The sequence below is a fragment of the Crotalus tigris genome, unplaced genomic scaffold (genome assembly GCF_016545835.1).
Source record: "Crotalus tigris isolate CLP2741 ecotype Arizona unplaced genomic scaffold, ASM1654583v1 scf7180000024117.2648584, whole genome shotgun sequence".
NCBI classification, from domain to species: Eukaryota; Metazoa; Chordata; class Lepidosauria; order Squamata; family Viperidae; genus Crotalus; species Crotalus tigris.
In genome coordinates, this window is record NW_024100394.1 from 2,169,561 (window position 1) to 2,184,457 (window position 14,897).

Below are 14,897 nucleotides of genomic sequence, written 5' to 3' on the forward strand. Positions count from 1 at the left end.
GCTTATGAAAATTGTGAATGTGATAAAGTATCATAAGGAGAAAAAAACGAAAGATTGAAATAAAAATGGATTTTGAAGAACCTTTGGTGGGGGATGAACTGACATCATCTTGTTGATTAATTAATGCGTAGAGGTTTTTGATAAATTGCTCTTCTGTTATTTTACTGTGGATAGTTTACTGTATTTCTATTGATGTATATGAACTAATGAGGTTTTATTTTAATTTTGACAGTGTAACCATCAAATAAATAACCAAGTGGCCTATAATCTTCTCTTTTGCAAACAAAAAAATAAAAAAAATATCTTTTTTCTAACCACTCCAGGAGAAAAAATGGGGGAAAAAAAGTCTTCAAGTGAGGTATTTGAGCTTTCCAGCTGCCACTAGATTCTTCCTTTTGGGGGGGGGGAGTTTCACTGTCAATCATTGACCAAAAAGCCTATTAAGGATGCAGAGCCTTCAAGAATAATCTAGGAGTTTTTTGGCTGAAGAAATGTCAGTCGAATTATATTTAGAGTGCCACCTCATCCTATCTCATGCCTTAAATGAAGAATACTGCAATATCCTTATGCAGAACATTCCTTTTTCCCTTTGACTATACTGAAGTGATTGTAAGTTTTTGGACAAGGAATCATCTTACAGTGGTAATAGGTCTATTTTTAAATGTTATAATTATCCCACTTTTCTGGCTCAGAATGGGAAAAATGGTTCTTCTATATCAGGGGTCTTCAAACTTGGCCCTTTTATGACTTGTGGACTTCAATGCCCAGAATTCCTCAGCCAGCATGCCTGGCTGAGGAATTCTGGGAGTTCAAGTCCACAAATCATAAAAGGGCCAAGTTTGAAGACCCCTGTTCTATATTTTTATCTTTACGATGACTGGGTAAAGGGTGGCAATCTGGGAAATGTGACTAGCCCAACGTTATTAGTGTGACCTTCTCTGCCACAAACACTTTGCATGGTAGATAAATTAAAAATAAGGGAAGAATAAAAAGACTAAAGCATAATAATTAATATGAAGCACTGTTCATAGATATGTGTGACACTAGAAAGTTCTGTATGCATTAGCATCCCTTAATATTTTGTGGTAAATTCTTCTGATTTATCAGAACTACTTAGATTCTTGAATAAAAACATAAATTGTTGTACAGATGCCATATTTAGAGCAAAATACCTAGATATCTATTAGTCTTCCTCTTGTACATCATAGACATTACTGACACTATTTTTACCCATGAGAGCTGATACAGGAAAGTCAAATTCATGTAAATGAAGAGAAAAAAAAAACCCTCTCCTCTTTCTATGCTGATTTATTTCTGCTGACATTCTTATGAACTGATGTTTACGTTCATGTATAGTGCCCCAAGTGTATAGTGCTTTCATCATTATCACACATCATATCACTAGAATGAGATTACTTTTCTATATTCATATACATGGTCAGACTTGGAATAGTCCTGATTTTTAAAAAAAAAATCTTGGAAATAGATATCATTCTATAATTTCTAGTGATTTCAGTAGAAATTTGCTTTGCTATCCTCCTAGACAAATGACTGTTAGAAAGCTAAGTCTATTATTATGGTGTAATAACATTTAACAAAAACTATTTTCTGCTGCATTCCTTCTTGCTACATGTCTCATGTAGACTCCAAATTGTGCCCATAAGTTTATTGAATAAAAGTCATAGTGTATTATAAAAGTGATTTTTCATTAATAGTTAATTATTAGGAACCTGTCTCTTTCTCTCCATTTTTTTCACACTGGAAGCACCTGGGAAAAACCCAATACTTTTTCTGTTTCTCCCAGGCAAGAAACACCATATGTCATTTTACTGCTATGTTTTCTGAAAATTAATATATTTAAGATAGTAAAAACCTATGATAAACAATAGCTAATTTCTCTTTTGGAATAGAATTATATATAAATAGAATTACTTGGCCACATATCTGCTTCCAAAACTTTTGGAAGCTGATTTTAATCATTATTATATATATACTCTCCCAACAAAAAACAATTCAGTTTCAAGAGATTTACAGAACGATAAACAATAAAAGCATAATAAAAACTGAGTTGATGTGGTATAGACATGTAGGACAGGAGAGACTCAGGTTTCTACATAGATGTTCATTGGGTAATCTTTTCTTCTTCTTTTTTTGGTGTAAAGAATATTTAGCAGATGTTATAGTATATTTGCTGATAAGCACACTTTGCTCCACATACAGTACACAATTTGATTGACAATTATTTGTTTCTACAGGGAAACAAGGAAGGGGATGCAATTTTATTGTCAGCTGAAATTGTCAAGATATGTCTTGCTAAAAGACAAAATAAGGGAAATATGTTTTATACAATATAGAGAATAGAAATATCTAATGACGTCAGCTTAAGCTTGTTCTTAAGGTAGCATAAAAATAATAATTATATCAATCTTCCAACTTCATCCAATTAAATCAACAGCAAGTAAACCACCTGCACACACAAAAAAAGAGAGAGATTGTGCAAATGCAGATGGGTGTGATCCTCTGCTGTATCAGGATTCCAGAAGCACTGCAGGAAAAAAAGGTTGGTGGTACCAGCTTTGCACTGGAATCTATTTGAGCAGAATGCAAAGAGGCAAGCGTCAGTGGGTACTTGTTCATCCTACTAGGATGCCAATTCCGACATTTAAGGATTGCATATCCAAAGAATACTTCCAAAGCAAATCAATATGATTCCCAATGTGTAGGAAATTCAGAAGCTAAAGTTCCAGTTGGACATGAAGAAGATCAATGTAAGCAAGTAAACAGGAAAGGAGAACATCATAAATGCAATCCCAATTTTTTGAACAAATGAAATAGGGTAGTTGTGATATACCAAATTGATGTTTTCACAAGTTTTTCTATTTCATTGGGTTAATATTCACCGATTATCACTGAAATAAGATTATCTGAAGGGAGATAATCATGGCATAAGAAATGCATTATCTAGCTAATTTTCTATTAACTCGTGAATAAATTAATTCTTTACTAAAGGAATACTAATAATAATAGTAAAGTTGGAAAGGACCTTGGAGGTCATCTAGTCCAACCCCCTGCTCAGGCAGGAAACCCTATACCATTTTGGACAAATGGCTGTCCAGTCTCTTCTTAAAAACCTCCAGTGTTGGAGCATTCACCGCTTCTGGAGACAGGTTGTTCCACTGGTTAATTGTTCTAACTGTCAGGAAGTTTCTCCTTAGTTCTACGTTGCTTCTCTCCTTGCTTAGTTTCCACCTGTTGCTTCTTGTCCTGCCTTCAGATGTCTTGGAAAATAGCTTGACAACCTCTTCTTTGTGGCAGCCCCTGAGATATTGGAACACTGCTATCATATCCCCCCTCGTCCTTCTCTTCATTAAACTAGACATACCCACTTCCAGCAACCATTCCTTATATGCTTTAGCCTCCAGTCCCCTAAGCATCTTTGTTGCTCTTCTCTGTACTCTTTCTAGAGTCTCAACATCTTTTTTACATCGTGGTGACCAAAACTGGATGCAGTATTCCAAGTGTGGCCTTACCAAGGCATTGTAAAGTGGTATTAACACTTCAAGTGATCTTGATTCTATCCCTCTGTTAATGCAGCCTAGCACTGTGTTGGCCTTTTTGGCAGCTGCAGCACACTGCTGGCTCATATTTAGGTGATTGTCTACTAGGACTCCGAGTTCCCTCTCACAGTTACTACTATTGAGCATGGTGCCACCTATGCTGTACTTGTGCATTTGTTTTTTCTTGCCTAAATGTAGAACCTTGCTTTTTTCACCATTGAATTTCATTTTGTTAGATAGCGCCCAGTGTTCAAGTCTGTCCAGATCCTTCTGTATCTTAAGCCTGTCTTCTGGAGTGTTGGCTATTCCTGCCAGCTTGGTGATCTGCAAATTTGATGAGTTCCCAATCTATCCCCTCATCAAAATCGTTGATATAAATATTGAAGAGCACTGGGCCCAGTACAGAGCCCTGGGGCACCCCACTACACACTTCCCTCCATGTAGATGCGGTTCCATTGAGGACCATATGCTGAGTACAGCCGGTCAGCCAGCTACGGATTCATTTGGTGATGGTGCTTTCTACCCCACATTTTTCTATCTTGTCAAGTAGTAGGTTGTGATCTACTTTATCAAATGCCTTACTGAAGTCCAAGTAAATTATGTCCACAGCATTCCTCTGATGCACTAATTTTGTCACTTGGTCAAAGAATGCAATAAGGTTTGTCTGGCATGATCTATTTTTGACAAACCCATGTTGGCTTTTAATAATGACTTTGTTTGCCTCTAGGTGTTCGTTGATTCTTTGTTTTATCTTTTCCAGGAACTTCCCAGGTATTGAGGTCAGGCTGATAGATCTGTAATTTCCTGGGTCCATTTTTTTTTCCTTTTTTGTAGATGGGAACTACATCAGTTCTTTTCCATTCCTCTGGTAATTCCCCTGTGCTCCAGGATCTTTGAAAAATATAGTTCAGTGGTTCGGAGATCACATCTGCCAGTTCCTTGAGAACCTTGGGGTGTAATCCATCTGGTTCTGGCGATTTGAACTCGTGTAGGCTGGACAGGTGCTCACTTACTATTTTCTTGCCTATCTTAACTTGCGTTTCTATTCTGTTTTTTATGGCACTATTTTTGATAGGTTGGTCTGTTTTTTCCCTTTTTGTAAAGACAGATGCAAAAAATGAGTTAAATAGTTCTGCTTTCTCCCTGTTGCTTGTCACCTTCTTGCCACTTTCACCCACTAATGGACCAATCATTTCCTTCACTTTTTTCTTGTTTTTTACATGTTGAAAGAAGCTTTTTTTGTTATCTTTGACTTTGGTCACAAGCATTAGTTCATTTTGAGCCTTGGCTTTCCTCACTTAATCTTTGGAGGCTCGGGCTATTTGCTGATATTCTGACTTAGTTATGTACCCCTCTTTCCACTTTCTATACTTGTCCTTTTTATCTTTCAATTTGTCAGAGAGTTCTTTATGCAGCCATGAGAGCTGTTATTTTTCCTCTTTGTTGGTATTGTGCTAGACTGGGCTTTTATTATCTCATTTTTCAAAATTTCCCAAGCTTCTTGAGTTGTTTTACCCTTGAGGATTCTCATCCATGGAATCCTTCCCAAGCCCTCTCTAAGTTTATTGAAATTAGCTCTCTTGAAGTCCAAGATTCTAGTTTGATTGTGTTCTATTGCTTGTGCTTCCATAATGTTGAATTCCAATATTGCATGATCACTTCTTTCCAGGGTTCCTACGGCTTCAACACCTTCTATCATTTCATCTCTGTTAGTGAGAATTAGATCCAAAATGGCTAATCCCTAGTTCTCTTCTCTACTTTTTGGGAGAGAAAGTTGTCTGCTAGGTTTGTCAGGAACCTATTTGATCTTCCACTTGGTGCAGAGTTTGTCTCCCAGTTGATGTCAGGGTAGTTAAAGTCCCCCATTACTATTGTGATGTGCTTCCTACATACTTTAGTTAGCTGACTAGCAAAAAGTTCATCTATTTCCTCTGTTTGGTTGGGTGGTCTGTAGTATACACCTATGGCAATGTCATTTCCCCCCCCCCTTTTATATTAACCCAAATGCATTCAAGACAGTTTTTATCATTGTTGTGCTCTATTTCTGTAGAGATGTAGTTATTTCTTATATAGAGAGCAACACCACCTCCTCTTTTATTTGGTCTGTTTCTTTTAAATAATTTAAATCCCTCTAGCTGTGTGTTCCATGTGTGGGTTTCATTCCACCATGTTTCCGTAATGGCAACAATATCATATCTGCCCTCATTAACCTGAATTTCTAGTTTACCCTGTTTGCTGTTCATACTCTGTGCATTGGTGTATAGACATTTGAGTCCTTTATGACCGACCCTGTGTTTACTTTCTACGTAACCTGTGAGGTGCCTGAGTTCCCCTATTGTCTTACCATCTAATTGGTTAGTGCACTTTGTGTGGCACTCACTATTAGAGGCTTGATTTTGCCTGACAGCAAGGTTGGTATTCTTACATGCACTGATAGCCCTATAATATTTAGATTGCTGGGGACAGGGTTGTTCTGTATCAATTAACTCACTGTCCCCGCTGTTTAGTTTAAATTTTCCTCCAGAAAATCTGTGAATTTATAGCTGAGTAACTCAATCCCTTTCTTTGATGGATGCAAACCATCTCTTTTGTACATTTTTTCATTGGACCAGCTACAGACATCGTGACTAATATATCCAAAGCCTTCCCCTTTACACCACTCCTTTAGCCACATATTGAATTGTGCTATGCGCTGGCCTTTTCCGTTTTGTTCTTTGTACACTGGTAAAACCTCTGAGAAAGTAAGCCTACAGTCTTTTCTGCTAAGTTCTTTCCCCAAGCTCTGGAAATCATTCTGCACAGAGAGTACATCTTTTTGGGGCAGATCGTTAGTGCCAAGATAGCCTCCACATCACAGTCCTTGCTGCCATTCTTGATTATTTTAGAAATACGCTTCTTGTCCCTACTGGCAGTCGCACCTGGAAGACACCTGACCTCTTTCAAAGCCTCTGTGTCCTTTCCTAAATTTACATCCCTTATAATTGAATTACCTACCAGAAGGTAGCTTCTCTTTTTGGATGCCTTTCTGTTCTTGCATGACTGATGTGTAATACCTGATTCACACTTCTCCCTGTCAAAATCTAGTTCTTCATCTCAAACCACAATCTCCTGCTTATTTGAGTTATCTTCACAAATACCTTTACCTGTCTCCTTAATGTCCCTATTAAGGTCAGCAAAGGCACTGTAACTGTTGTGCAGGGACACAGTGAAAGCTTTGCGTTTATGGTTCACAGCTCTCACCCTGCCAGATCCCACGGTTGTCCACACTGCCCTTTTCCTGCAGGATCTTTGTGGTAGAGGCTTACTTGAGTAGAGGGGCTGAACTGGACACCTAATTTCTGCCTGAAGAGCAGAGATTACAGATCCTAGATAGATAATCTGTCCTTGTAGGCTAGTGATTTGTTTACAGATAGGACAGTTTTCAAGTTTGAAAAGGGTTCTGTGGAAGACAGCTGCAAAGCAAGTGTTGCACTGAACTAAGGCAGACATTCTTAGATACAGGGAATCTCAGATGCGCTTGCCCTGAATGTACTGCTGTTTTTGATTTTTAGTTATATAATTATATAATTCGTGCGTTGTTAGGTGCGCGGGCCGCTACTTTGAATTGGAGTATAGCACGTCCCGGCCGCTCTGGTCACTACTTTGAAATGGAGTTTAAATGCAGTATAAATAGAATATAAATACAATGGAGATGCAATCAGAGCCTATCTACTATCCTGGTGGAATGTCCCAAGACTTACAGTATCAACACTATATATATATATTTAAAAAAAATACTTACGCTTACAGACAGGTGGTCTTCCTTTATTACTCCACAATCCATCTTCTTGACATACTGCTGTTGTTTGTTGACTAGATTCTAGCTTGAAGCCTTCATTACATTCATATATCACTCTGCTACCCAAAATAAATTCATTACCCCAAACTGAACCATTTCCCGGAGACTCTGGAATACCACAGGATACAGCTGAAAAGGAGGATTAAGGGGAAAAAATATCTTGACTCAGAAGGTTATCTACTTCTGTAGATTAAAAAAAACCCAATATATGTGTTACACGCATCATGTTGCTGCTGAAAAAATACATTTAGTAGTTGTGCAAAAGCTGATATAACAAGGATATTTTGAAAAGAGGTACTTTACCACAATTAGTACAAATTTTCTACTCCATATTCCATAGTTTTTCATCCTGTATTCTCTTGATTTACTGCTTCTATTATATTAATATGAATACATTAAACAATCTTGACTTCCTTGACTTATTTTTAAATATATTTTAAGTAGTTTTTCCCATGTACTTGATTTTCAAGTATATGATACATGATATTCTCTGGCAATGACCAGGCTGAGCCCAAGGGAGGGGTCAAACATATCATAAGTCACAAATCCCTGCATGCTCTCAAGAGATCTAAGTCCAGCACATCTTGAATGTCTTTCTTATCTCCCGCCCACTTCCCTTGACCATGAGTTGGTCAGATTCTTATAAAGAGCTTAAGCTTGCATTAACTTTTTATACTCATTTGAACTGCCTGAATCTCCCAATTTCCCCAGTGCTTGACATTCTCCTTGTTTAAAAATTACAGTTTGTGGCCCATATATAAAACTCAGAAACCCTTTGTGCCCTTTCTTCTACTACAGGTGATCCTTGTTTAGCCATCATAATTGGGAGCAGTCACTTGGTTAAGTGATCACTAAGTAAAACTGTGACTGTGTTTATTATCTTAAGCTTTCCTTAAGCTTTCCTTTGTGAAAGTCATATATGTGAGAATTGGTTGTAACATTATTTTTTCATCATCAAACCATTAAGAATAAAATGCATAGAATATCTCATGGTATTATATACCTAGTTCAGCAAGGGGACTGTGCACATAACACCACTGTTACATTGTAATTGCAAATGGTCACTAAATGAGGATTACCTATACTATTATTGCACTTTGAAACATTTCCATATATTATGACATAATGTAGCCAATTAGACAATGGTACTTAACGTGAATTATTTAAAAATATTACTGTTTTACCATTTTACAAACTTTGGTGTATTTGTTCTGTAATCTGTGTGTATAACACTATACATTTCTTCTTAATGGTTTAGAACCAGGCTTAGTCTCATTAAAATCAGTTAAACTTTATTTAGTCCTGAGCAATTTAAGTCTACTGATTTTAGTAGATTAGCACTAAGGATTATTCTATATACAATTACTTGAAAACATTAAAACAAATAACCTCTTAAATATAGATTGAATAACCATTGTTATTTTCTTCAGATATAATTATTCTGAATGCACTGTCAGCTCTGCAATTTCCACTGTTTGTAATCACTAAAAGTAACAGCAGTAATAATAAATTATAATACCTTGGAAGAGAATAAATCTTTTGTGCAACAGTAAAAGAATTATTAGCTGTCACTTGACCAGATGAAAATTTTTTGTATAAAAAAACCCAAGCAACTAGAGATGTGTGTCTATGAAAATTCAAACTGTTATAAAATAGGCAGAGAAAGGAACTACACAATTTTCTGTAATAATGAACAGAGGCACATCCGATTCCAGTCACTGTTTATGGTACAATCATAGTGTTTAATTACAGGTTATACCAGAAGAATCAATACTACAACTTCATACATAATGAAATTGCTCCAGGGGGAAATCCACAAAAGTACCGGTATAAAAAATAAACTAAAATAAGTCTATGCTGATCAGTTTCAAGAGACTGGTTAGTATTTTAGGACAGAACAACGTTGTTTCCTAAAAATGCTGGGAACAAAATTATTCTGTGTGGATTTGTACTTTAAATACAACAGGAAGAAAGTCAGGTATGGTTCATGTGTGCAAGTGCAGGAAGGCCCAGGGAAGGAGGAAGGATTGTAAGTGAGTGAAGGGGAAAGTGGTATACGGTACATGTGAATGAAGTCGGAGAGGGGGAGGAGAAAGTTACCTGAATGATTTGTGACTTCTCTCATGAATTCCCATTGACTTTGCTTAGGGAAACCAGCAGAGAAGATTGGCAATTATAATCACATGAGCATGGAGTGCTGCTACTAGTCATAAGTGTGAGTTGGCTGCCAAGCCCCCAAATGTTGCTGATGTGATTGCAGTGGCAATGCAATGACTCTAATTTCTTTCTCTTTTTTTGTAATATATTTTACTAATTTTTTTTAAAACATAAATCACTTAATAATTGGTGAACAGTGTGTTGTCTGGGTTACATTTGTAAAACAATAACTAACAATTAATTTCTATACTCCATAATCCACATAATAGTTTTAGTTGATTTCCTCTTTTCCCAAAATATCCTCTTTTGCAAACATTGAGTTAATACAATTCTTATTGTTTTGATAGATAACAAATATATATATATTTCCCAATAGTCCTAAAAATAATAATCACATCAATATAATATTTCTTTTCTATCCAATCATTCTGGTTGCTTTATCATAGATCATGTTATAGTCCTTATTTTAATTTGTTTCTCCCACCAAATGATTTTCTCAAAAAATAATTACATTTAAGAATTTAACTCTATTTTTCCATATGAACCACCTCACACTTTTACATTTCTTAAGGAATAGATAAAACAGTAGAAAAAAAGAAAGAAAAGCAAGAGTAAAGAAGCATAAAAAATAACATACTACTTAAAATATATATCCCTCCTAAGCTAATAGGTATTTATTTCCTAAATTTCTTATTCTTTTTAACCATAATTAAAAATATGTTTAATCTTTCAACATTCCATTAATACATCTAGTCATCTAGTTCTTTAACTCTTATTCAAAACATTTTTATCCATTATAATTTTCTTAAATTCAATCACATTTAAATATCTAAAAGCCAAGAGCCGAGGTGGCGCAGCAGTTAGAGTGTAGTACTGCAGGCCACTTTAGCTGACTGTGTTCAGCAGGTCAGCGGTTCAAATCTCACCGGCTCAAGGTTGACTCAGCCTTCCATCCATCCGAGGTAGGTAAAATGAGGACCCAGATTGTTGGGAGCAATGTAAATATATATATATATACATTGCTTACTGGTGTACACCGCTTAGAGAGTGCTTGCACTTAAAGTGGTATATAAGTCTCATAAATAAATAATAAATTTCCTTTATCTAAGTCAGGCATGTCAAACTCGCAATGTCATGTGATGTTGTGTGACATATTGCAACTTTTTCCCCATTGCCGGCAATGGAGTGGGCGCCATTTCAGCGTGACACATCCGGTCTGCGGGCCGGCAGTATGATATTCCTGGTCTAAGTCATTTCAACTTTTTTATATTACTTATATCAAGAAAGAGAACAAAAAAGGGAAAAAAGCATAGTATATTATACTTAGAGAATTCATCCCTCTTAGAGTGACATATATATTCCAAAACCTTTCTATTTCTTTAACCATATTCAAACAAATGTTTCTTTTTTAAGTATTCTCTCTGGTAAGTCCCATCATCTATTTTCTTAGTTTCCACTTTAGTCTTTTTCTTTTGTCCAGTGTCTTTTTTAATCAATGAATTTTGCTGAATCAGAAAGTTTTTCCGTATATTTGTAAATGTTGCTGTAGATATAAAAAGTAAATCTGGACAAGTGTCTTTGTAAGGGACTTCTGCCTTTCCATGTTTGTTGAAAATCTTTTTCTTTTTCTTTCTCTCCACTTCTCTTATTATTTCCTTTCTCTCCAATGTTCCTGACATCTCTACAGTCCTTTTTATCCAATCTATTGTCTTGTCCTCAGATTTATTTTGTAGTCTTAAGGGATAAGTTGTTTTTTCCAATTCTTGTGAATTTTTTTCCACTAGGATTGAATCACATTTCCTTGTTTTGTTAAGTTTCATCTTTAAGTCTCTATTCTCAATTCTATATCCATTTATCTGTTTTATCTGCTCCTTCTCTGTTGTTTTTTTCTGGGAATTTTTTTGTTGTAGAGTTAACTTGGAAATAAATTGATTTATATTTTCAAAGTTGTTTTGGATTTGTTTGTGGTTTAATGTCATTGTTGTCTGAATTAGTTGCAGTATACTATATATCTCCTCCTGTGATGTATTTATGTTTTCTTGATATGTTCTTTCTACATGTCTCTGATCCATGATAGCCAATAACTTGAGTTTTTCTCTTCCTTTCTTTTCTTTGTAAATAGCTTTAGAGTCCCAGTTAGATAGATATTTGTAATCCAAATAGTTCAAAAAATTTTTTTTTCTGAAATTTATTATTCTCTCTTTGTCTACAGCCCAGATTATTGTCTTTTTTTGACGCAGCTGGTCTTTGTTGTTAAAGCTTTGAAGCTCATAAACACAGATTAGCTTTTCCCAGATTTTGCCAAGTCTTATATTAAAGTATCATAGCTGTCATAGTCTTCATCTGCAACTATTTGTTTTTCAATTTCCGAAATAAACAATTATCTTTGAAATGAGAGTCTTAACCATTAAAACAATTTTAGATTTATCCAGATTTAAATTTTAAGTTTCAGGTTTTGTATTTATTTCACTTCTATATATTTTGATCCTCCATAAAAAGATTAATTCACCACTTCTGTTAGTATAAGGGTGGGGCGGAAATCCCCCTCCTTCCCTTTTGGAAGTATTTTGCTTCTTGGGGATCTTTTCCAGGAAATTAAATGTAAAATAGAAAAGAGAAGATTGAATTCCTCACCCAGTTTCAAGCACACTGTTCACAGTTATGCTGGTTAGTGCTTTTAGATTTTGGTTGCAAGTAGTTTGGGCTGGTCGATGCAATATGGCCAGCCTTTCTCCTGTCGGCTTAGAAGGCTTTCCCCAAGTCAAATGGAATGGCCACTGCCATTCCAGAATTGCTGGAGCACCCTTCTTTCTTTGTCGCCTCTCTGGGGAGACTTAGACCATTTAGGGTCCCCTGGCAGGGCAAAATTAGCTGCGAGGGTATGGAGAATTCGCAAGGCCATGACCAGTCGCTACCGCACAAAACTCAATGACTCTAATTGCAAGGAGCATTTATAATCTCTTCATTCAGTACAATTGTAACTTTAAACAGTCACTTAACAAATGGCCATAACTCGAAGACTACTATCTATTAAGGAAGTTATTTCATATGAAATAGTCCAATACAAATCACTTTTGCTAATGACAGTATTGTTTTCAAGGTGTGTACATATTATTCACTTTACAGACTTTTGTAAGTTTGGAGTTATATAGGTCCTATTTTTTCCCTTTTGAAAATAGGGGAACATTGGCCCTTCTGCAGTCAGTTGACACTTCATTTTAGAATTTCTCAAAGATATTGAAGAGATGTTTGTTCAGGCCACCCAATATAAATTCCCTCAGTTTTCAAAACTTCATTAAATCCTTTAGTATTTTGGTTCCTTCCACTGTATCCATTGTTTTTCCTCATTGGACTTGAACTTTTAGTGCCTGGAGGGTTTTTTTGGAACTCCTGACCCATTTTTCTCATCAGATGCTGCCACAGAATCTTAATTCTCATGAAATCATATTTGTTGGCACAGTTTGCAAGCAAATTTTTCATTCTTATATTATAAGCAGAAATTTCAAGATTAGAATTGCTGATGAAATGATATAATGGCTTGAACATTTGATAAAGCAACGCTTTTTCTTCTTCAATGTTTAAGTTGCCATATTAACTGAAAACTTTTTGAAGCATGCCCTAGAGAAACTTTTCTGTTTTGTTGGTTAGAAACTCAAATGGTACAATACATAATTATCTTGAAACAACAGGATCAGAAATTTGTTGGCTCCTAAATGCCAAAATCTCTGTCTGTCTGTCTCTCTGTCTCTCTCTCTCTCATACACACACACACACACACACACACACACACACAGAGTTAAGTCTTACCTTGGCAAAGAGGTGGAGGAGAATCCCATTGATACATGCCATTTGGGTGATGTCTGCATGTTGCATTGCTATGACCAATAATCCTGTATCCAGATTTACAATAGTAGTGAATTATGCTGCCAATTGTGCCCTTGGTTTTATTTACAATTCCACCATTCTTCACAATATGATTTAAGCTGCAGTATGGAGCTATACAGGATCAAAGTAATAAAATTAAAAGCAATATATTACTAAAAAGACAGAAGACAACTCTTCTAAAATCTAAATTTCCTTGAAAGACATTTAAAGAATGATACTCAACTTGTCACTTATATTTCCAGTCTAAAGATTAAAACCAGGGATTTTTTTTTAATTTAAGAAATGTATCTTTCAGATAAGAGGCATTTAAATCCACTATTAAATTTTAAATTTTAACTACAAATTTGTTTAGGGAAATATTAAAGCTGTTAAAATCCTTGCGTGTAAAACATCTTAATGACATTAATCAAATGGTATGCACACTCAGTACTGGGGTGGTCCCAGAGTGCTTTCTTCCACTATAAAGTCTCATTTTGTATTGATGTAATATTAGATCTATATGGGTTGTTTCCAGGTTGTTGCACTGAATAAATCACTACACTATACTTATTTACATCCGGTTTACTACACAGGCAGAAGAAATACATTTTCATAAACTGTATCGTAATTTATTTCTCCTTAAAGTACAATGTTTAATAAATAAATAATTAAATAACTCATGTGGCTGATGAGCAATACATGCACTAATCTATTCCAAATCAAGGCTTTTGATGAATTACAGCAAGCTTTTTTTGGGAAAACTTGAATATCAGAACAGTGAACACTATTGTCTCTGGAAAGCTTACAAATGTAATATAAGAACTAAAAAATTAAAAGCACACAAATATAATTAAATATACCACACTATGAAGACATATCACAAAATGCAGCAGAATCAGCAGTGTATTCTTTGAATTATTTCTTAGTCTAGTCCAGTAATCTAAAATGCAGTCAAATATTATCTGACATGTGTCCTCAAGACTGCTATCCTGAATCTAATCCTGATCAACTTGGAGAAAATGGTTGAGGAACTAAAGATAATTAGGAGCCTGGGAGGCAATAAACATACTATTCTGGGTTTTCAGAGAGCACAGGGAGGAGAAACTGTAGTCATATTTCAATGTTAGACTTCAGAATAGTACACTCTGATGAACTTAGAAGGATAGTCAGAAGGATCCAATGACTTGATAGCCTAAAAGAGAAACCTCAACTCCTCCTCTTCCACACTCTTCACATCCACACACTGTTTACTTTGTGGCAGGGGGACAGGAAGACTTTCAACAATTGTCTCAATGACCACACCACACCAACCAACTCAATTCTGGCAAGGTGTTACCTGAGGTATTCCAGAAATGTGCAATATAGAGTTTTAGAAGTTCAAAGCACTTTGAAGTGGACACTGCAACAAGTCTAGGTGTTATTAGGTGTTATTCTACACTGGCAAGCTTGTCCCATCATAATTTGCCTGCTGCATTTTTGCA

The 14,897-nt window shown here is 35.7% G+C and overlaps 1 protein-coding gene across 1 annotated transcript in view; it reads right to left on the reverse strand.

Annotated features, from left to right (window-relative positions):
• The window catches only part of CSMD1 (CUB and Sushi multiple domains 1), a 510,216-nt gene that overhangs the window by 57,349 nt on the left and 437,970 nt on the right, over nt 1-14,897 (reverse strand). Inside the window, exons 45-46 of the mRNA XM_039322597.1 lie at nt 13,360-13,548; nt 7,339-7,524 (exon numbers count right to left, since the gene is read on the reverse strand). Coding sequence (XP_039178531.1) covers nt 7,339-7,524; nt 13,360-13,548 — 375 coding nt within the window. The remainder of the gene's footprint in view (nt 1-7,338; nt 7,525-13,359; nt 13,549-14,897) is intronic.